Source organism: Vulpes vulpes, chromosome 11 (assembly GCF_048418805.1).
Source record: "Vulpes vulpes isolate BD-2025 chromosome 11, VulVul3, whole genome shotgun sequence".
Classification (NCBI taxonomy): Eukaryota; Metazoa; Chordata; class Mammalia; order Carnivora; family Canidae; genus Vulpes; species Vulpes vulpes.
The window spans coordinates 26,915,431-26,937,912 of record NC_132790.1 but is presented as its reverse complement, the minus strand read 5'-3'; the positions used below and the strand labels follow the sequence as shown (position 1 = coordinate 26,937,912).

General features: G+C 55.2%; 1 protein-coding gene across 2 annotated transcripts in view; it reads left to right on the top strand.

The window, feature by feature from the left end:
- Window positions 1-22,482, top strand: part of GDPD5 (glycerophosphodiester phosphodiesterase domain containing 5) — an 85,833-nt gene that overhangs the window by 33,081 nt on the left and 30,270 nt on the right. For both annotated transcript variants that reach the window (XM_026010457.2, XM_026010455.2), the window contains exon 3: window positions 9,918-10,093. In XM_026010457.2, the coding sequence (XP_025866242.1) occupies window positions 9,977-10,093 (117 nt within the window). In that variant the 5' untranslated portion in view covers window positions 9,918-9,976. The remainder of the gene's footprint in view (window positions 1-9,917; window positions 10,094-22,482) is intronic.

The following is a 22,482-nucleotide window of genomic DNA, read 5'->3' as shown; positions in this document are numbered from 1 at the left end:
CTGGTGAAGAGAGACAAGTGACAGGAAGCCAGTATTCTGTGCTAATGCTGAGGTCATCTGATACTAGACCCAGAACAGATGTGTGCAAACAGATATCAGGGGGTTAAGCAAAAATGGTGGGAGAAAATACTTAATTGAGACTTTTTTTAGTAACTTTTTTTTCCTGTAAATTGGGAGAGGCTAATTATCATTCAGGAGCAGAATTGGAAGCAGGCTCAGAAGTGGCTCTGCAGTCGCGCAGCACAGGAGGCTCCGATCTCCTTTCCTTCCGCCGCACGTTTCACCAGCTTTTCTGGCTGACAGATAAACCGGAGCCTCCTTGGTGCTGGGCCCGGTGCAGGGACACAGTGACTCCTCTAGCAGGGCCGGGGCGGGGGTCTCTTGTGTCCCCGTGGCCCGGTGCGGGGCCGCAGGCACTGAGGCTCTTCAGAAAAGCTTGGCCAAATGGTTCCGAAATCTCTGCCTGGGGAGGCTCTCAGCTACGGAAGCAGATAATTACTGGGCACAGAGGCCTGCGATCACGTCTCCAGTTTTGCCAGATGACATGACAGGAACACAAAGACGGGGGGCGGGGGGGCTCTGGGGGAGTGGGGGGATCAGACCAAGCTTTGCACAGGGTCCGTTTGTTAAGATGGAGAGGATTTGAATTGGGGTGGCGCGGAGGGCTTTCCTGGCAGAGGGCCCAGCATGAGCAAAGGCGTGGAGGTGGGGAGGCTGGATGGTGTGGAGTGCCTGGAGCAGAGGGGTGTGAGGCAGGGGGAGGTGCGGCTACACAGGTGGCAGAAGGGGAAAAGAGCAAGAGAAAGATTCCCCAAATGGTAGGCCTTGCTTCTCTTCCCATCCCCAAGGGCCTGCTTGGGAAGCCGGTTTGTATGATAACTCTGCTGTTTTACATAAATAAATAAAATAAATCATTGCTCTCTATTCCCTCTGGGGGTAAAAACTGGGCAGGGACAAGTTTGCTCAGTGCAAGTCTCTGCCAGACTCAGCTTTCTCCTTTCCCTCCCATTTGGGCACCCAATCGCCCCGCTTCACGGGGACCTCAGAGGGAAAGGCCCCGGAAAAAGTCAGCCTGGTCCCTGTGACTGAATCATCCAGCTCCTGGGAGGTGATTCAACAGAGGTGTCAACAAGGTGAGAGGTTGATGCAAGCCTTTCCCTCTCCAGGACCCCAGGCTGACCCTTGAGGCCCCACCAGAAGCCCTGAGAATGTTTGCTCACTCTGCCTTCTCCAGGGAGAGCCTGCCAGTGCTAGTGGGTGGGGGGTGAAGGATGGGGGTCCTGGCGGCTTCAAGGGGGAAGCACTCAGTCGTTCAGGAAGGGAGGGGCCTGTCACAGGGAGTATGCAAGCCTATGCAGGCCACTCTGCTGGGGAACCACCCCTAGGAGCTAGATGGGGCATTTCTGCCGGGGAAGGGAGGCTGGATGGAATGGTTCCAGATCTTTCTTGGTGCTGACATTCGATGAGTTTAATAGTCTGAAATCCAAGGATAGTTCTTAGATCCTGGGATTCTGTGATTGTATGAGTCTCGAGTGAGGTGATTCTAAGACCCTGGGTGTGGAGAGTTTGTAGCTAGAGATTTTCAGTTATGAGATGCTAATAAGCTCTGCATTCTGGGCAAGGCCAGGTCACTCCTGGCGGCTATTCAGCCCATGCTCATAGTCCTGACTTGGGAAAGAGTGGTCCTTCCTAGGCCAAGAGAAATCAGGTCCCCTGGACAGGGGTATTCCTGGCTCCTGTCCAGCACGGAGCCCCAAACACATGGGTCTGTCTCCCTAGGGCCTTGACTGAAGCTCAGCAGTCCTATCCTGACCTCCACCAGCCTCTCCTCCTCATCTGTGTAATGGGCACCTGGTACTTACCTGAGGAGCTGGCCAGATGCTTCAGTGAGCGGGTGTTTGGAGGCTCCCGTGCGCTGGAAAGCACTGGGCATGTGGCTATAGTTGCAGCTGCTGTTGTGCAGTGAGCTTGTCTCCTGGAAAGGAAGGTTCGTGTCTGATTCCCCATGAATCATTGTTGGCCCCCAGCAGTGCCTGCTACAGAGCAGAGGCTTCTTAAACATTTACCGAGGGAGCTCAAGAGCCTTGAGGTAGAGGGTAAATCGTTCCAGAGGCCACAGTTCCAAGGAAGCCGTCCCTTCCTGAGGGAGAGGTGAGGAGCACTTTCTGCAGGAGGATGGCCAAGAGAGGCAGAAGAACTGGGGAGGCCACTGCCAGGGCCTGCTTGGAAGATTGGTCTAGCTTGGCCTGCTCAGAGGGGAAGGGAAATAAGAGGTCTCCTGGCACGGAAGTGTTGGATAAACAGGCAGCCCTGGCACCACTGTGGAAGGAGATTAATAATGACCCTAATTATGGCCTGATTGATTCTTTGAGGCCTCCTGCAGAGCCCAAGCCTTGGCCACTGAGCAGCTTTTCCCCAAAGAATGAGCCGGCATGACAGGGGCCTAGGGCTGCTGACCCTGTCCGCCCCTGCCCCCTGCCGGCCCCAGCCTGGAGCCAAGGATTTGTCTCCTGGGCTTGGGTTTAGTTGCTTGATGAGCTGCCTGGAGGTTCCATGCTGCCCCTGGGCTCCCAGAGGGCGAGGAGTCTCCTGTTGGCAACAGGCCCCCCCCATCACCTCCAGATGGAACCCACATGGGGCTTAACTTGCTGGCTGGAGCCTGGGGATGCCCTCAGCTATGCAGGAGGCCCCATTCATGCCTCCCTGCCACCGGCTCTCCTTGTGCTGTCCCCCTACCTAGAGCCCCCGCGTCCTCCTACTTTGCCACAAGTCCTTCCTTACTTCTGAGTTCTGCTTAGATCTGCCCTCTCCAAGAAGCCAGCCTGCAATGATCGGTGCTGGGGCCAAGGAGGCAAAGGAGTTATGAGACCCAGAAGAGACCTCGCCCCGGGCAGGGAGGGTTTCCTGGAGGAGGGGCTGCTGAACTGAGCCCGGTAGGGGTTTCTAGGCCTTGAAGATGGGCAGAGGGGCCCAGAGCTAAGGCCATTTCACAGGCACACCCACACTGGGAGCGGGAGAGGGGCAGGGCAGTGAGGAAGAGCTGCAGGGCAGCCCTGTCTACCTCCGAGGCCATGTCCCCTGAGCACGAAGGAGGCATCCTCATAGCCCTGTGCCTTTCATGTCTTGGGTTTTACTCTAAAGGAGTGTTGGGGTCATCACTGATTTATCCAGCCTGCGATTACCTATACCTGGGTCCCCAGTCAAAGCCAGTGGAGGCACCAAGGCAGGGGCAGAGCCCTGGTAGCCTGGGGCTCAGGATAACTAGGCCTCTAACCATGTTGCAGGCCTTCCTGCAGCTTTCATCCTCATTTGGACTCTTCTGGTCAGTGGCAGGCTCAGGGTTCCCAGCATTAGTCCTGGGAAGGGGAGGGCTATTCCCCCCAGACCAGGCAAGGACTGTGGGGTTTGTCCTTCCTTCCCTGTGCTGCCCCATCTCTGCTTTTCTCCTGAGGATGAAGACAGAGCAGGGGTTAGAAGGTTAGGGTGCATGCCAGAAAGGCCCTGGGAGGTCATCTGGTGGTATGTATCCCATGACACAACAGGAAAGCCAAGGCCAGGGGCTTGTGGGGTCACCCGGCTTGCTGGTCTCCCGAGGCTGGGCTGGGGTTGAGGCCAGTGAGGACAGGGGTTTCCCTTTTCTTCCCCTGGGTACTTGGCCCCATTCCCCTCTTTGCTCCCCTAGTACCAACCAAAATATTGGGCTTGGCTCTTTGATGTGCAGTTTGTAGTAATATGGGCGTTGTGGTTGACACAGACATGGAAGGCAGCCGGAATGTGGGCACACTGGGGCTGATGCCATGGAAAGTCCTGGGTTCAAGTCTTCCCTTCTCCCCACTTAGCCATTTGGCCTTGGGTGGATCACTTAATCTCTCCTGCCTGCCTATCTAGCTATTGATCAATTGATTGATATAGGTATCTAAATTGAATACATATATATTTAATTAATAGCCCTCTTTTTAAAAAATATTTTTGTTTATTTATTCATGAGAGATACAGAGAGAGGCAGAGATGTAGGCAGAGGGAGAGGCAGGCTCCCTGTAGGGATCCCGATGTGGGACTCGATCCTAGGACCCCAGGATCACACCCTGAGCCAAAGACAGACCCTCAACCGCTGAGGTACCCAGGTGTCCCAATAGCCCTTTTTTGGACATTTTTAGGTCTAGAGAAGAATCAATCAGGAAGGGCAGAGAGCTGCTACATACTCTCCCTCCCCACCTCACAGTTGCCCTCGTTATTAACATCCTCTATTAGGGTGGTATGTTTGTTACAGCTGATGAGACCATGTTGACACAATATTAGTAGCCAAAGTCATAGTTTCCACTAAGGTTCACTCTTGGTGTGGTATATTCTGTGGGGTTTGACAAATGTGCTCATTATTATAGCATCATATAAAATCGTTCCATTGCCCTAAAAATCTTCCATGCTTCTCCCACTCCCAACCCCTGGCAACCACTGATCTCTTTATTGTTTCCACTGTTTTGTCTTATCCATGATGTCATGTAGCTGGAATCATACAATATGGAGCCTTTCAGACTGGCTTCTGTCACATAAAAATATGCTTTTAGGTCTCTTCATGTGTTTATGTGGCTTAATCATACACTTCTCTTTAGCACTGACAACTTTTCCTTTTTTCTAAGATTTTAAAAATTTTATTTATTTAAGAAAGAGAGCATAAGTTGTGAGAGAGGGAGAAGCAGACTTCCCCACCGAGCAGGGAGCCCAATAAGGGCTTGATCCCAGGACCCTGAGATAACAAGCTGAGCCAAAAGAAGCTGCCCAACCAACTGAGCCACCCAGGTGCCTTCGCTGAGAACTATTCCGTTGTCTGGATGGACTAGTTTGTTCATCCATTCACCTTGAGCCTATATTTCCAAACTGTAAAAGAAGTCTGTGGAGCTCTACTTTGAAAGATTGTCATCAGGAGATGACACAGGTATAACCCATGTCACTTTCTGTAGCTGCTTTCACTCTGCACCATGTTTTTAAGATTTATTCATGTTGCAGCATATATTCATGTTTTATTTCTTCTTATTGCAACCTTGGGTCCTTTTTTTTTTAATTACAAAACATTTCTTAAAAGACTTTATTTCGAGAGAGAGAGAGAGAGTGAGAGAGCGAGCAGGGGGAGGGGCAGAGGGAGACAGAGAATCTCAAGCAGACTCCACATCAAGCGTGGAGCTCAGTGCAGGGCTCGATCTTATGACCCTGAGATCATGACCTGAGCCAAAATCAAGAGTCAGATGCTTAACTGCCTAAGCCACCCAGGCGCCCTTGCTTGGGTCCTTTTTTGTGTCACTCCATCTGGTCCACATTTCTCAGGTAAGTAGAGGCTCAGAGAGAGCTAGTGACCTGTCTGAGGTTACACAGCAAGTCAGCTGAAGATCAGGCTGGAACCCGGGCTCTGACACCTGGCCTGAAATTCTTTCCGCTCTCAGGGAAGTGAAGAGGCTTGGGGGCCACAGCCGGCACGGTCCGCGGCAGTGAGGGTGGTCATGCAAGGAAGGAGAAGGTCCGTACCCAGGGTGTCAGGATGGGAGAGGACCCAGGAGGGCCAGCATCCTGCTCCTGCTCCATGGCAGGTGTTCACTCCATCCCAGGCCCGACTCCTTGGAGGCTCTCTCATCTACAAAACAGGAGTCTGTGAAAGCCTAGAGCTAGGGCCAGGAATTCCGACAGAAAATGGAACTCTGGACTGAGGGGCACCCTTGAACATCGGGCTCAGAGGGGAGGGCTTTCTCTTACCCCAGAGCCAGGAGGAGCTCCTGGCTCGGGATTTCTTGGGAACTTGGCGGATACCAGTGGTCCTGGAGGTGGCTTGGAGAAATCCAGCAGTCCTGCGTAATGTCATTAGCCCTGGCAGGAAGAGGAGGTGTCGGGTGAGGCCGGGGAGAGTCTGGTCTCTGGGAGCTTGTCCGACTGCTCAGCGTCTGAACGGCACATCTCTGACAGCAGGACTTCCGGGCCTCCTCAGAAGTATAGTCCTGTGAGTCCCCAGTGCCCCCTCCTCTTGCGGCTGGCCACTGAGGGCATGGGAATAACCGAGGCCACTCCATGGGGGAGGCAGGCCCGTCAGCAGCGCTCACACGGGGTGCCTGGGGTGGACTGCGGGATACTCAGGGCCAGGGGAAGCTGGGAAACCCTGGAAGCAAACCTGGAGCTCAGGGGAGGCTCCTGGAGGAGGTAACATCTGAGCTGAGACTTGAAGCATGGGGAGGTGTTAATCAACAGAAGGGACAGCAGGTTCTGGAGGGTGAGGCTAGAAGTGTCAGAGGCCACATCCTGGCCATTTGCCTGTTGAAGAGCTCACGAGGGCCACAGGTGAGGTGGGGTGGGGCCCCCAGAGGGAGGCCAGAGGATTGCCTGTCTAAGGGAGAGATGAGACCCAGGCCAGGCCAATGGCCAAGGGGCTGGTGAGAAGAGGCTGTGAGGGGTGTTAGAAGCGGGCTGCGGGGTAAGGAGGTCGATGTGGTCTGTACTGGGTCTGTAGAGTCTGGATGACACCCCAGGAGCCGCTGGCTGCCTCGGTCGGGAGGCAGATATTGAGTGGGCTTGGCCACACCTGATAGCTGAAGCCCTGGGAGTGGACGAAAAAGCCCCAGGAGAACATGCAGGGGAGGGAGAAGAGGTCTGCCTCCTCAAGACTTCCCTGCAGTTCTGAATAGTGTGAAAATTCACTGGGCAGGGTGGGGATGGAGAGGGGTGGCAACTCCTAGAGCCAAGATCAGCTGAGCCCAGGGCTGCGGCCTAGTGCAGGCAGTTCTGCTTTCCTGATCTGAGATGGAATTTCCATTCTTGGTGCCTTGTAATGCTCAATTTGTGGGGGTGGGGCAGCGGAGGGCAGAGGACATATGGGAATCAGTCCCAGGCTCGGCAGGTTCTGGGAAAGGCTTGTGAGAACGGGGGAACCTTGGTGTGAGGCTCCTGTTCACAGAATGCCCACCTGCTGTACCTCAGTCACTGCAGGGATGTGCCCTCCAGGCAACCCCTCCCCTCCAATAATCTAGTCTCCTATAGGAGTCAAGGCAGAGGCTGTTACCTATTTTACAGATTGAGAAACCAAGGATCAGGGAAGAACCCTAGAGGCCCCAACCACAGAGCAAAGGTGGGGTAAGATTTGGCTCCCTGGCTGTGTGGGATCTGGCCTTCTACCCCATCTGGAAGGCTGTGAATGTGGGAGTACATTTGTGAGCAATTCTGGAGTGCAATAGAGGAAACCAGAGAGCCCCCCCAAAACTGCCCCTCTTTCTCCCCTTTCCCCAATCCCATGCACAGACTGCAACAGCACACCATCCCATGCTGCCCCTAAGCCCGGGGCTCAGCTTGGCTCCGAGAGCCCTCAGCAGCTGCACCGTAGTCCACAGGCCTCCCCAGGGAGCCACGGGCACAGAGACTACACCAGACAATTCCCAGCAATTAGGAGGCTCCGAGTCAGTCGATATTCCCAGCAAGGCCCTAATGCGTCTCCTCCCCTCCTACTGTCCAGAGGCTATAATCTCTGTGCTGAGGTTAACCTTTGGTGGAGGATGGGGTGGGGATGGGGGTAGGTAGAGGCCCTGAGTGAGGCCAAGGCGGAAGTAGTGGGTGGACCTGGAGCCCAGCCTGACTCCTGGAGGAGCCCCTGGGGCACTTAGAGACAGCCCTCAACTCCCTGCTGCCTCCTGGAAGCATGTCCTGACCCAACATGCACAATGCTAAGTGCCCACAGCCTGCCTTTACCTCTTCAAGATACCAGCTCATGAGCCATTATGGCCAGCTCGCTAGTGCAGGGGTCAGCACACTGCCCCCGCCAAGGACTGGGCAGGGAGTCCCAGGCTTTGTGGGCCATTTAATCTCTGTTATAACCAGTCTCCCCCACTATAGTTTCTGTTACAGTGGCCATAGACGTACATAGACAAATGATCGTGGCTGCATCCAATAAAACTTTATTTATGGACACTGAAATTTGACTCTCATATAATTTTCATGTGTCACGAAATATTCTTATTTTGATTTTTTTATCCCAAACTGTAAAAATACAGAAAAACCATTCTTAGCTTGTGGGCTATACAAAAATAGGTGGCCGGCCGGATTTGGTGCATGAGTTATAATTTGCCAACCCTGGGTTTAGAGCACAGCCCTGGAGCTGGACTGACAGGCTCTGCTGTGTGACCTTTGGCAATGGCTAAACCTTTCTGTGCTTCAGGTTTCCCATCTGGAAAGTGAGGGTGATAAAGATTTTACACGGGGAATGTAAAATGGTGCAGCTGCTTTGCTGTTTTGGCAAAACGGCCCTTGGCCATTCTTCAGAAGGTTAAATATGGAGTCGCCACATGACCCAGTACTTCCATTCCAAAGAATGTACCCAAGAATGAAATGAAAATATGTTCATGTGAAAACCTGTGCATTAGCAGTGTTAGTCCTAACAACTAAAAAAGTTGTAACAACCTAAATGTCCCTCAACTGATGAATGGATAAAATGGTCTCTTCATACAATTGTAACTCAGCCCTGAAAAGGAATGCAGGATACTATTAAATGAATGAAACCAGACACAAAAGGTCACATATTGTATGATTGCAGTGATACAAGATGTCCAGAATCAGGAAAATCCATAGATTCAGAAAGTACATTAGGAGGGGGCATGGCCGGGGTGCGGGGTGTGGTGACGGGGAACGGGTGGTGCTAATGGGTCTGGGTCTGTGTGTTTTGCTGGGATGATGAAGACACTTTGGAATCAGACAGTGGTGACAGTTGTACAACTTCATGACCACACTAAAACCTGAATATGCTAAATACTGAATTGCACCCCTTAAAAGGGTGAATTTCTTGGCTGGTGAGTGTGATCTCAGTAAAAATATAATACTTCATAGGGTCACTATAAGAGTTGGTGTACAGTAAGTGACTGGCTTTGTCCCTCACTGGTCCTGTGGGGCCCCGAGGACATCAGTGAGCCTGTCCCATTCACACTGTCTCCAACACCTAGGACGGGACCCAATATATAACATGTGGCTTCAAATTTCTGGAGTCCCATAGACCTGGACTTGAGTTCTGACTCCTTGGGCAAATCATTTGACTGCTCCGAACCCCAGGGTCCTTGTCCTGTAAGATAGGATGATAAGAACAGTGGCGACAAGGGTCAGATGATGCTTGACATCAGGGTGCGTGAGATGCCCTAGCCGGCGGTCAGGTGGCCACACTGACCGATGCTAGCCCCAAGCGGCTGAGTCCCCAGCAGGCATCTCCAGGGTGCCAAACAGGGCCAAGGCCATTGCTCCTGGTGGCAGCGACTCAGCCCACAAGATACCTCTCATTGTTCTAGCAACCACAGCAGAACTCGCTGAGCCCAAAGCAATGAGCACTCGGGACACCAGAGCAGGTTCTCAGATTGGCCATAGCCAGGTCTTTGACTCCATGCCAGGCACAGTCCCTTTCTCCCCGAACCTCAGTGTATTCAGTTGTCAAACGGCTTTGGGACATGTATCTGCCCCCGAGGTATACAGTGCTCAGACAGTGCCTGGTATATTTTAAATAAAGTGCATCGGAGGACACGATTGAGAAAATAAAGCTGAGAATGGCTGAGGAAGTATGGGAAGGAGTTGGCAGTTTTATAGAAGGTGGCCTGGGAAAGTCTGGTTGAGAAAAGAACATTTGAGCAAAGACCTGAGAAGGGGAAGGAAAGAGCCATGTGGAGCTTGAAGGGGAAAGCATTCCAGGCAGAGGAAGCAGCAGCAGGTACAGAGCAAGTGTGGCTGGGGGGTGACTTCCCTGTTAGGGCAGGGACTGTCCTGAGGGACCTGCAAGTGCGCGGGCCTCTGTGTAGGCCTCAAGGCAGGGCCCTGTGGGGGGCCTGGCACCTAACTGGGCGACAATGACTCTTGCTGTGTCTGGGGCCGAGTCCCTGCCCCTCCCCTGCTTCACGGCCCTGTGCTTCCTCCTGCAGGACCAGCCGGGGCGTCCATGGGCGCCTGAGGAACGGGCGCCAGGGCGGCAGGCAAGAGCATGGTTAGACACCAGCCCCTGCAGTACTATGAGCCACAGCTGTGCCTCTCCTGCCTCACCGGCATCTACGGCTGTCGCTGGAAGCGCTACCAGCGGTCCCACGATGACACCACACCGGTAAGCTGTGCTGGGATGGGGCCAGAGGACCTAGGGCGCCCTGGGCCCTGGGGGCAGGGTCTCAGCTCTGTCATCTGTGTGTGGCTCTGGACGGGTCACTGCCCCTCTGGGGTTCCATTTCCCCTTCTGTAAAATGGGCCCTGATCATTCCAGCGGAATGCAGGACGGAGGAGGTGAACTCTCCTCTGACACATGGTTCCTGGGCTACTCCTGAGGTCTGAGCAGAAAGGGGCGCTCCAGGAGGGACACCCCAAGAGGAAGGACTCACCCCCAAGGAGCAGACGTTTTCAGCTTCCTGGCAGCTAGGCAGGCAGATGGCCAGGCGGCTGGAGGGGAGGGTGAGGAACTGGGCCAGGCCATCCTGGAGCCTGGGAGCTGGCAGGGCCACGACCTGGCAGCAGGGCTCCGCCACCTGAGCCACAGGCCTGTCCGAGCTGGCAGCAGGTGCTCAGCCGGATAAAGAAAGCCTCCTTCAATGTCTGACACCCCAGGCCAGCCCCTGAGCTGAGCCCGTGCTTCCGTCCCTGGGGTACTGTTAGCCACTGGATCTAGTTTCTTCTCTGAAGGAACCCAACTCCTTGAGGAGGGAAGGGAGGGAGATAAATAGTGTTTATCTAAAAGCTTTGCTGCCTGGAAAACAGCTTTCCTCCTCTCTCCTGCTTGTCTAAACAAAGAAGCCAGACTCCACCTTGAGCCAGCCTTGAAACAGGATGGAGCGGCCAAGGGTGTGGGTGGCAGCTGAGGTCAGAAGCCAAGTATCACCAGGCTCTCTGGATGGGGAGGATTGGGAAGCTCATCCACCTTCCCATCCTCCTTCCCTGCACATGCTGGGGAGCAACAGAGCACTAGCCTGAGTCAGGAGCCTAGGTTCATGACCCCCAAGTGGTGAGAAGCAGGTGCCACCTGGTGAGCACATCATCTGACATGTTACCATGTCCCCACTCCCACCCAGAGAAGGGGACTTGCCAAACTGAGGCGAGGGGGAGGGAGGGGCCTGCCCAAGGCCACAGGGCAGGTCCCTGCAGTGCTGAGGCGGCAGCCCCAATCTCCCCATCTCTGGCCCTGCCGGACACAGCCTTTCCATCTTATGTATTTGGGGGATCTACCCACAGGGGTGCAGGCCATGAGATCGGGAGCCAGGCAGGCCTCAAGGCCAAACTGTGCCTCTTCTACTTGTACCTACTTGACTTTGGCTTTCTCACCTGTGCAAAAACATCCCCCCCCCCCCTCAGGGAACTGCTGGTGGATGGCACACACTAATGGCACTGAGTGACTGGTACAGCACTGGCAGTGACTGGTCATTAAGTCAATTCATTCCCAGCTCCAGGAGCCTCAGCCTCTCCCTCTGAGAAATGGAGGAGGGGTTGGGTCAAGACTTCAGAATTCCTTGTATACTCTGCTCCATTCTCCCCAGAGACAGAGGGCAGACAGCAGGGCCGCCCCGTGTCGGGAAAGGCCAGAGCTTGGCAGGCAGCTGGCACCCAGTGTCTGGGTGCTACGTGCAGTCCTGGGCACTGACATGGCCACTCTCATGTTTCTCCCAACAAGCCCTCGAGCTAATGTCATCTCCACCATTTCTCATGGGGTAAGAGAAGCCAGGAGCGCCGATGCGGGGCAGAAGCTGTGATCTGGCCCTGGGAGGGAGCTGGTCCCATGGCTCCGGAGGAAGGATGGCTGAGCTCCCCAGCAGCAAGCCCCTTGGCCATCCGAGTAGCTGCTGGAGGAGGGCAGAGCTCCCAGCACATCTCACACCCCAGGGTAGGCCCCGGGCAGACCCATCCCAGGCTTCAGAGTCAGGAAGTGATAAATCTTGGCTGAGGCCAGCCCAGGGCCCAGGTGAGGAAGTGGTGGGCTGAAGCCGGTTTTGAGCTGACTGGGAGCCCAAGCAGTATTATATTGTCTGCAAATGCCTGTGTCGGGGGTGCCAGGTATGGAACAGAGGCAGTAGGGGCTGCAGGAGGCCACACGCCAGCTTGGCTGGGAGAGCGTGTTGCAGCAGCTCTGGGTGTCAGGGCCTTCACAGAATGCAGAATGGGCTGAGTTCACCTCCGGCGACCCACTGCGACTCCCAGCTGAGGAAGAGCATCCTCCCCCTTCCCTGTCACTCACCCCATCCCGCTTACCCGCCCACTTCCTGGATTCTAGCTTCAGTCTGCTCACCCTTTGTCTCTGCCTCTCCCCTCTTCCTTTTTCTCTCCAGTCCCTCCTGTGATGGCCAGGTGAGGACCATGATGGGGGCTGGGCTCTCTGGCCTGACACCTGGGGCTCACAGTCAGGGCTGATGCAGAGAAGGTGCTCTATGAGCATTGCTGAACAAACAGGCCCTGGAGGGAGCTCTGGGAGCACAGGTAGGGTGTGAAAGGAGCACTGCCAAGCAGTAGAGGAAAGGCCCCCAGAAAGGGCAGGGGCTTCAACTTTGGGCCTGTGCCTCTTCTCATCCTCACCTGCCCCTCTGACTTTGGGGATGGGACCCTTCCCCTCCCTGTCCTCTTGAGGGAGCCTCCCCCAGCACCTCCCAACTCAGACAAGCTTTCTTCTGTGAAGCCAGACCTTTCTGATCCTCATCTGTGTAATGGGGCAACAGACTGGTGGTAAGTCACAGAAGCATTTCATCACGATCCTGCTCAGGCTGGGAAATAAAGCCTGAGAGTAACAGTTAACATTTATTGAGTACCTTCTCTGAAGGAACCCAACTCTCTGTATGCCAGAGCCGAGAGCTTACTTGCATTGCCCTGTGGGGCAGGTTTAACTATGATTCCCATGAGTTAGAACTCAAGGCTTAAGCCATGTGTCACACCTGAAGTCCAGGATGGATTTTACAACAGGAGCTTCAGGAGGATGAAGGCCGAAGGGGAGGAGTATGTGATTAAATGAGAACTTGCAAGAAGGGGAAGAAAGGAGGGGCCGGAGGAAGCTTTGGGAAGTTGCCCGATGGGGGAGGGATGGGGGAGGAGCGCGGGACTAGGAGCAAGAGTGGGAGTGGCTCGGATGCCAGACTAGGAGCCCTCTGAGGTCCAGGGATGAAAAGCGGGCCCTGCAGTACTGGAGTGGATCCTGGGGCATGGAGAGGAGCCCCCTCCTCTGCATAGGAGCTAGCAGCCTCCTTGCTGCCCCCCAGCCTGAGCCTTCCCACCCCCCAGCCTGAGCCTTCCCGCCCCACCAGCCTGATGCATTCCCACCTCCTCCAGGCCTTTGCTCTTACTGTCCCTCCACCCCCAGGACACACTCTGGACAAATAAGGAAACAGGAAACTGAGGACCAGACCTGAGAGGTGAGATGGCCTGTTCTGCCCCCAGCCCCTGGGGAATGGAAGAGCCTGGCAGCAGGAGGCTGGCTCACTCGACAGCTAGGAAGGGGAAGTGCAGCTTTTTATAACTGGAGATAATGAATTGGTTGTTGTCTGTGACTCATTACTCTAATACTGCCAATTAAGGACTTGGTAGGACAGGAGACAGTTCTCAGGCTGTCCCCCAGGGCCCCCTGAAGACCGCGTGTCTGTGGGAGGCAGCACTGTGTCAGACCAGCTTCTCTTGTAGCAAGAGGCATATAGGTCAGACCCTGGAGGAGCCGCCCAGCCCAAGTCACTGAAGGTGACAGACAGGGACTGTCAATTCTCCTGTATTTCTTTTTTTTAAAGGATTTTATTTATTTATTCATGAGAGACACACACAGAGAGAGAGGCAGAGACCCAGGCAGAGGGAGAAGCAGGCTCTATGCAGGGAGCCCAATGTGGGACTTGATCCCGGGTCCTGAGGATCAGGCCCTGGGCTGAAGGCGGTGCTAAACCGCTGAGCCACCCGGCTGCCCTCTCCTGTATTTCTATATTCCCTTTGCCTTCTGAGGGCTGTTTTAAGCTCCTGTGACCCCTCCGCCTCACGGATTAGGCTCTGGGCAAAATAAGTGTTATATTCGAGCCACGGAGTTGGAGGCACAGCCTGTGTGCGTTGCCCTCCGCTTGCATCCCCAGCCCCGTGCCCCCCGCCTGCCCCCCACCAACAGTCTTGTCTGCGATGCACCGATTCCTTATTTCATCAACAAGCACCAACACACCCAGGCCACCCAGTGTGATCAGTGCTGAGGCCCAGGAAAGCAGGAAAGCCCCAGACGGGAGGGCCTACGGGAGGGCCTGCCTGAGCTGATGTCTGAGAGTTAGTCCTGTCTAGCCGGACGGGGAAGTGTTCGAGGCACGGGATACCAGAGCTGCTCTTGTTTGGGAACCGAAAGCAGTTTGGCCTCAGTGTGGCTCCATGTGAGGAGGGGAGCCTAAGGCTGTGCTGAGGAGCCTACTCCCCATCCTGGGTGGAGGGAGCCCCGTCAGACTCAGGCTGTGCAGGGCCCAGCCTGGTGATTTGGAGACTCCACTGAGGGGCTGGCGTGGAGGGTGGGGGTGGAGGTGGGGAGAGCAGCAGGGAGCCAGGTAGGGAGGCTGAGGCCTCACCTGGGGTGGGGGTTGGGGGGGTGGTGGGGGTGGGGCATAGCGTGTGCAGATTCCTGGCGAAAGGAGGGATTCTAGAGACTTGGGAGATGTAATCAACAGTCTGGAGATGGAAGAGATTAAGGGAGTCCCTGACGATGCCTCCCTCCCATCACCCCATGGTTTCTAGCCTAGCTGGATGAGGCCACTCCAGAGAGGGAGTGGGGAAGCAATCTGTTTCTGGGGGGGTTAGTGAGAGAGTGGTCTCCGTTGAGTTCAGGAAGAGCACAGTGAGGGTGGGACACAACTATGTTTCCCCTCCCCCAGTGGTCTGTCTCCTATGACCAGAGGCCCTGTAGCCACACAGGAAGGCCCCCGCTGGGGGGAGTCTATCATTCCCCCCCCACGCCCCACCCCTTCTGGGATAGCCTCACCCCTCCCTAGCACCAGGCCTGTGTTCAGGCTGCCCCCTTGCTTGGAATGCCCCTTCGCTCTTTACCTCTCAAGGTGCATGGCAGATGCCTTCTTGGAGAATTATCCCCCTCAAACCAAAAAAGAACCAGGTACCCCTCCCTTGGACTCCCGTGGCACTTTCAATCTGGCTGCTCCTGTGCACTGTGACTTTCTGTGCCTCCCAAAGGACTCAGTGTTGTGAGAGCAGGGCCTGGGGCTCGGGCAAGGCCGGCAGGATGCCTGAGGCGGGGTGCTGAAGAGTACTGAAGAAGCCAGTTAGGGACCTGCCATCCTGCTGGCCGTGCCCAGAGAGGGAAGACCTCCGATGAGTTCTGGGGTATTGGGTGGTCCGGGAGAGGGCAAGCATACGTGTGGACAGGTGCATGCTGTCTGCTGGTGCTCCTGGCTGTGCTTGGCAGATGAGGGTGCGGACTTCACCATGGAACCTCCCAGGCCACCCTGAGAGTGGAGACTGGACTCTGCAGGTGGGTGGGCAGGAGCACGAGGGTGGAGGTTCCCATCTGGTTTCCAACCTCACTGTCCTGTCACCACCAGGTGGGCCTATAGGGGAGAGTGGATCCCACTTGGGAATCCAGGTGGGCTCCCTCGATAAAGTAGCCTTTGCAATGGGCTCCAGGGTGTCACTGGAGTCAGCCAGAAGTGCTTGGGCATCCCCCAGGGAGCTGTGCCCTAAACTCTTCCCTGCCTACATCAGTGACTTAGTGTGTGACCCTAGGCAAGGCCAGACTGTCTCTGGGCTTCAGCCTGCTTATGGGTTAGATGGAGGTACAGATTCATGCCCCAAGGGGTACCAGTGCACCTCATGTCTTGTACAAGAGACTGCTGTCTCAACCTTGGGGAAAACGTGCCTACCCTATAAACTTTCAAAGGGGTGGCTGTTCCCTTCTCTGGTGCTTTGGCAAAAAGGAGCCCAGCAGGTCAGAGGGGCGGGGGCGCCTTTCAGTGTCCAGTTTTCCCACTCCAAAAAAGGGGATAAAAAATAAAATAATAAATAAAATGTGGATAAGACCTGTATTATCCTTTAAGCCTTGCAGGGTTGCCACTATGATAAGAAAATAGGAGATGATATTATTGCCTCCATGAGAGAGAGGAGAGGCTGGTGGAGCCCTGGTTTGTTGCAGTGAAGGGCGCGGAGGATTTATCGCTGTAATAAGGCCAAGCCATCTCGGCCTTTGGGAACCCCTGCACTCCACCTAGCTCCTTGCTGAATGGTGCCAAGGGTGCCTGGCGTGCCCATGCCACACTGCAGGGGAAGCGCCTAACATTCGGTGACCACCTTGGGTGTCTGCTGAGGGAGCCTGGAAGGGGCAGGAGATGATAGGGCAGCAGCCGGAGGCTCTGCCACCCACCCCCCTGTGGCCTTGGCAAGGCCCTCTAAGAGCTCAGGCTAATCCCTCCTAAGGCCCCCTAGCTCCTCCACTGCTATCTCCCCATGGGCTGATGCAACCCATGGGATGGGTGCGGAGAGGCAGGGTGCCCTTGGCTGGGCCTAGTTTCATTCTACTGCCTCGTGAGCCCCTCCCAGTGCACCCAGCAGGAGCAGGGGCACACACAAGCCTAATTGCCTGGCTCTCTGTAGCCCAGAAAGATCAGTCTGGCCTCTTAGGCTGTCAGGAGCTGGCTGGGGGTGGAGACTCTAATCCCTTTCCCTGCTTGGCCCTAATGCTATAGTACATCTCAAACCTCCCCAGGCCACCCCCTCCCCCAAATCTCCTGGGTCAGGGCCAGAGTAATCCTGCGTGTCTCTCCCCTCCCAGAGCTCCCTGTATCCTTCCCAGCTGACATCTCCCTGGCTTCTCGGGCGCTTCAGTCCCCCCATTTGGCATGTGGCAAGGGTGAAACAGGCTGAGGACTGGAGGAGCTAGCATTGCCTGAGATCTAGCCTATGCACGGGCAGACTCCGTGGGTAGGCACCCCGCACCACAGTCTCTCTCTCCAGTCCCTGCAGGGCCGTGTGGTGCTGAGGACGGTAAAGCAGACTAGGGACCCCAAGGGCGCTGCAGAGAGCTGAGCTCAGGCACGAGGAAGGAACGCAGGCAGCACCCACCCACGGGGCAAGGGCTGCCTTGGAACAGACTGGAACGCCTAGAAGCGGTGCATGCACATGTGAGGATGTGCCGTGTGGTACATGAACACGGAAATGATGGCAGACTTCACAGACCGTGCAGGGACAGCTGACGTATCCATTTGGTGGCAGTAAAATTAGATCTCTGCCTCTTACCTCAAACCCAAATAAATTCCAGATGGATTAAAATGCATTTTTTTTCTATTTTTAAGCTCCTTTTTTCTATTTAGGAAGCACAGATTTGTTAGAGAAAATTCAAACAACTTGGAAAGATGGAGAGTAGAAGGAATTCTAATCTTCACGCTTGAGACGAATGGCTTTCCACCCTCTCTCCAGGCACACACACATTCACTCGGAGCCGTAGCAAATGCGTACACAGCCCTGGGTGGATTACAGATTTGAAGGTAAACAACTAAGCCAAGAAATTACCAGGATAAGCTAAGAATCATATATATAATCTTGAGCTACCTTTCTTAAACACAATATCAAAGGCAAAACCTATAAAGAAAAAGAGAGGTAGGGGGGATCCCTGGGTGGCTCAGCGGTTTAGCGCCTGCCTTCGGCCCAGGGCGTGATCCTGGAGTCTCCATCTGCCTGTGTCTCTTCCTCTCTCTCTCTCTCTCTCTCTCTCTGTGTGTGTGTCTCTCGTGAATTAATAAATAAAATCTTAGAAAAAAAAAAAAGAGGGGGTAGATTTGACTACATGACAATTAAAAAAATTTTTTTTTTCTTTAAAGATTTTGTTTATTTGAGAAAGAGAGTGTGTTAGAGGGTACGAGTGTTGGGGGAGAGGCAGAGGAACAAGCAGACTCTCCGCTAAGCCAGGAGCCTGATGTGGGTCTCGATCCCCGGACCCTGAGATCATGCCCCGAGCTGAAGTCAGACACTTAACTAAGCCACCCAGGCATCCTGAAAATTTAAATTTTTATACAAAAAGCATAATAAAAAAATTAAAGTAAAATGATCAAATAAAAGACAATAAACAGTATATAGGAAGATAAATACTTCTATAGGGAAAGCTTCTATATGCCCAGAGGAAAAGAAGCCAGCTCCCCAAGCAAAAGCTGCCGAGTTGTGTGCCCCAGTCCAGGCTCCCTAACCTGTCATCCCAGCAAGCCCATTCCTTCCAACTCTGCAGCAGACATCTCCTCCTCCAGGAAGCCCTCCAGACCATACTTCCTCCTCCTGTCATTGGCCCTGTACTCCTGAGAAGCCCATGCTTGCCCCATTTGCCACGTTGATTCCTGGGATTGGACTTGCCTTGCAATCTGTGGGGGTTGCTCAGAGGGGATTCCAGGCCTCCTTCACGTTGCATGGTGCAGGGCTCAGCATGTGTCTAGGGTCACTAAAGAGAGTGGTGGCAAGGAGAGAGGGGAGCTTCTGGGATTTGGTTTGGTATGGGGTGTGAGGTAGAGGTCTAATTTTTTTACCAGATGGATGTCCAGATGTCCTGACACCATCTGTTGGATTCTCCATCGTTTCTGTACTAATTTCCCATGTATTAATCTTGTGTCCTTGCTTCCAGGCTATCCCCCTTCTCTGGGTCTCAGTTTTTCCATTTCGGAACTGGGCCTGTAGAGGATGAGGCGAGATGAGGTCTGAACTCTTTTCTAACTGAAATTCCAGAGTTCCTGGCCTGGCACTGCCTATGACTCACTTGGTGACCTTGGTCCAAGGCCTTGCCCCTCTGAGCCAATTTCCGCCTTGGTCAGACAAGGATAATTACCTGTCCTGCTTGTTGTTGCTCTGGGATAGCTGAAGATGCTGAAGGCACTCAGACCCGAGTGTGAATTCTGGCTTCGCAGGGCTCTGTCCCCCAAAGCCAGCAGTGCAGGGCTAGGAGGGGGCATGGGGCAGCTGCTGTGCCAGGGTCTCCTTCCTTCATCCCTGCCTGCTTCTAGGACAGCAGTCTGCAGAACTGGGCCTGCCCTCTGCCTCCTGCCGACCCTAGCACCAACCCCAGGCCCGGGGCAGGTGAGCTACCGGCTGTCCTCAGCAGCCGGAAAAAAATGTGCTGTAGAGCAGGGGGCGGGGGACGTCTTGATCACTGTCTTCACATAATTAAAGGGCTGTCAGATGCGAGATGATAATTATAGGAACGATCGTGGATTTGGTGACTTACAGCTTACATCTGTAATCACATGCGGGCCTGGCAGCCCTCCGTGAGGTAGAGGTGATGTCATCCCTGTGAATGGAGGAGGAAGCTGAGGCTTGGTCCTCAGTGACTGGCCCACAGCCCTGCGGCTAATGGGGAGGAAGGCTGAGAATGAAAATCCAACTCTTGGTCATATCTCTCCCATGCCCTGGCCATTTGACCCCAATATTTCTTGCCCCTTTGCTGGACTTGTTCTGTGTGGTGTTAGAGGAACAGCTGCAGGTGGCAGTTGTGGAGGTAGATGTCAGTGGCACATCAGGGAGGGATGGTGGGACACTCAGGTCCTGCTGCTCTGTGCAGCCTGCCCACCTGCTGTTGTCTCCTCCAAGGCCACCCATTTAGTAGGTGGCCAGTCCGGGATTCGAAGCCCGCGTCCCTGGGCTCCCAAGGCAGTGTGTCCCTATCCGGCTGCTGTCTTAGGAGGAAGAACTTTCTGTCTAGAGGAGGACCATGCAGCATCCAGAGGGCGAGTGCAGGAGCAGAAGCTGGGTGGGCACCTCTCCCGGAGGCTGCAGTGGCAGTCCCTGCCTCGGGGGCGACAGGGGAGATCAGGAGTCCAGCACTGGCTCTGCCATCCTGTGAATCTGAGGTCTGTGACAGAGCCAAGACTGGAAGGGTCCCCAGGAGCGGGAACGGTGTCTGTGCACATCCTGGCAGGGGCCTGAGGGGAGCAGCCACCTGCAGCTGGGGCCTGGCCCCACACTTCCTGTGTAGGGTTTGTGGCTGCAGCCCCGGGCTGTGTGACTGCCCCTCGCCACCCCCCCACCCCCCAGCTTCTCATAAGCTCCTTCAGTTTCTCTCTGAATGCAGAAGGCTCTGGATTGGGCGGGACAGAGATGAAGAGGGGTGAGGAGAAAAGGAGACAATCAGCAGAAGACAGGGAGGAGAAGCAGTGGCCTCTGGGACGCTGGCACGCCATTGCTTGGCGCGGGCTGGAGGGACCTGTCTTCCTGGAGGGTGGGGACAAGCACGGGAGGAGAGGAGGCAGGAGGAGTGGGGCTGAATGCCCTAGGCTCTGGGGCTTGGGCCCCTGGGGTTCTCCCTCAGCCCCCCCTCCCAGCTCCCAGCCAGGGCCTGTCCCCTTCCCCAGCTGCTCTCCCCTCCCCTGTGCCCGCTGCTGCCCAGTCAGCTCAGGGACTTCTGACCTTTGTTCTGCTCGGTGGCTGGGGCTCTGAAGGGAAGGGGGCGGAGTATCACAGGAGCTCCTTCCCTTGGTTCCTCAAGGCCGCAGGCTCAGCCTGAGGCTATGTCTGTGTGGGAGGATGGCCTTGTGCACTGGTGGCCTGAAGCCTCCCCGCATCAGGCATGCTCGCACCTTCTTCTGTTCTTCACACCATAACCGAGCACCACCTTATGCTCTGCAGGATGAGGCCAGGGTACACAGACATATTTTAGCCATCCCTGTCCTGAAGGAGTCCCCAGCCCTGGGATCTGTCCCCTTTGAAGCACCTACTGTGTGCCACTTGACATACATCACCTCATTTAATATCACCCCTCCAAGGTAGGGGGTTATTCTTCCCATTTTACAGATGAGGAAACTGAGGCTCAGAGGGGTTAACTGGCCCAAGGGCCAGAGACTGGTCCATCTGCTTCCAGAGCCCAGGCTCTTTCCATGTCCAAATTTCAGAATATGATTGAGGGCCAAGTTGGTGGGTACCAAGAGTCTGTTCAGAAGTGCTCAGGGAAAGGAAGTCTTCAAGGGCTGAGGGATGGGAGTGCTTGCTGAAGGAGGGGGTTTGGCCTCAGGTGGAGCCCGGAGAGACAGGAGCAAGGAATTGCAGGGGACCAGGCTGACCTGGGGCTACTATACTAGGTCCCAGCTGGCAGGGCCAGCTCTCAAAGGAACCTGCAGACGGCTGCCTCCTGTCAGGACACCTGGGTTCAATCCCACCTCCATCTTCCCCTTCTAGATGACCTTGGCCATGTTGCTCAATCTCTGACTCCTCTCTACTTACCCATATTTGAGCCTTTGTGCAAATTAGCAAAAGGCTCCCCTTCTCCAGGACCATGTCCAGCATCTGCTGGAAACGGGCCATGAGAAATCTATATACCAATGGTAAGTATGATGCGAGAGCCACTTCTTAGTGGTGGGGTCCACAGCTCCCTCAGCTCTGTGTGCTGGCCCTTCTCATTTGCTCTTGGATGGGGATAAAAACCCACAAGTAGAGAGCCCCAGGCCCTGTGCAGGCCGGAGGAAGTCAGAGAGGGCCGGTGGGTCCACATCCCTCCCAGCTGGCCATGACCTCAGAGCCCAGACCTCCTGGGAGGTGGCCCAGGCCTCTCTCCTGTGGGGGCCCCGACAAAGGACCTTTAGTGCCCTTCAGAGCCTCTCTGTTGGTGGAGCTGCTGCCCGCCCCTTCCTCCACCAGTGCCTGGCCTTCCCCTCCCATTTCTTCCAGCCCTTCCCCCTCATCCAGGTTTTTCCTCCGATTGTTCTTACAGCGACCTGCCGCTTTCCCACTGGGGTTGGGCCTCTTCATCCCCATCTACGGGCTCCCTGTGGCCATAGGCCCCCCAGCTTCAGGCTCCCAAGAGTCTCATCTCTAGGTGGCCCCCACCCCCAGCTCCTGCCTGGTTCTGATCCTTAGGCCTGGCCTCCATCTCTGCCCGACCCTGGGTGCCTCACCCACTTGCCAGCTCAAATTTTCTCATCTGGGCCAGTGTCCAGCTTCATTAGGGTAGCTCTACATTCTTGCCGTCCCTCCTGCCCTGCTGTCAGGATCTGGCCAGGTGGGGACAGTGGCCTTAGTGCGCAGGGCCCCCCAACACCCATGGTCTTCCTGGCCACCTGCCAGAATTGCCCCTGGGGCCCGCGTCACACCTCGCCTGGCCAGCACCTGTAGGAGGTTCTCTAACGTGCCACTGTCCCGAATTCCAGACTGCTTGCCTGGGACTGGACCCATCATGGGCTGGGGCTCACCCTTCACCCAGAGCCCTCGCAGAACCTTGTTGCTGGCCAGACGTGCAGCAGCTTTGCCCCTGCTGAAGTGGAGCAAGCTCTGCAGACAGACAGCCGCTCACTGCTGCCAGCTGGGGGTCCCCTCTGTCGGGGGTGGGATGGTAAGACCCCAGTGAAATCTCTCCTGGGTGACATCCTCATGCTGGAGCTGGAGAAAGGGTCTTTTCTCACCTACCATTTCACTATCAAAACTTGCTTAGGTTCCCTCCCTACCCTGGGACTATGAAGACACCCCCCCCCCCCCCAGATCTGGAAGGTGCTTACAGTACAGCAGAGGAGACCAGCACATAGGGACAGTTACAGAACTGTGGGGTCTGTGCCA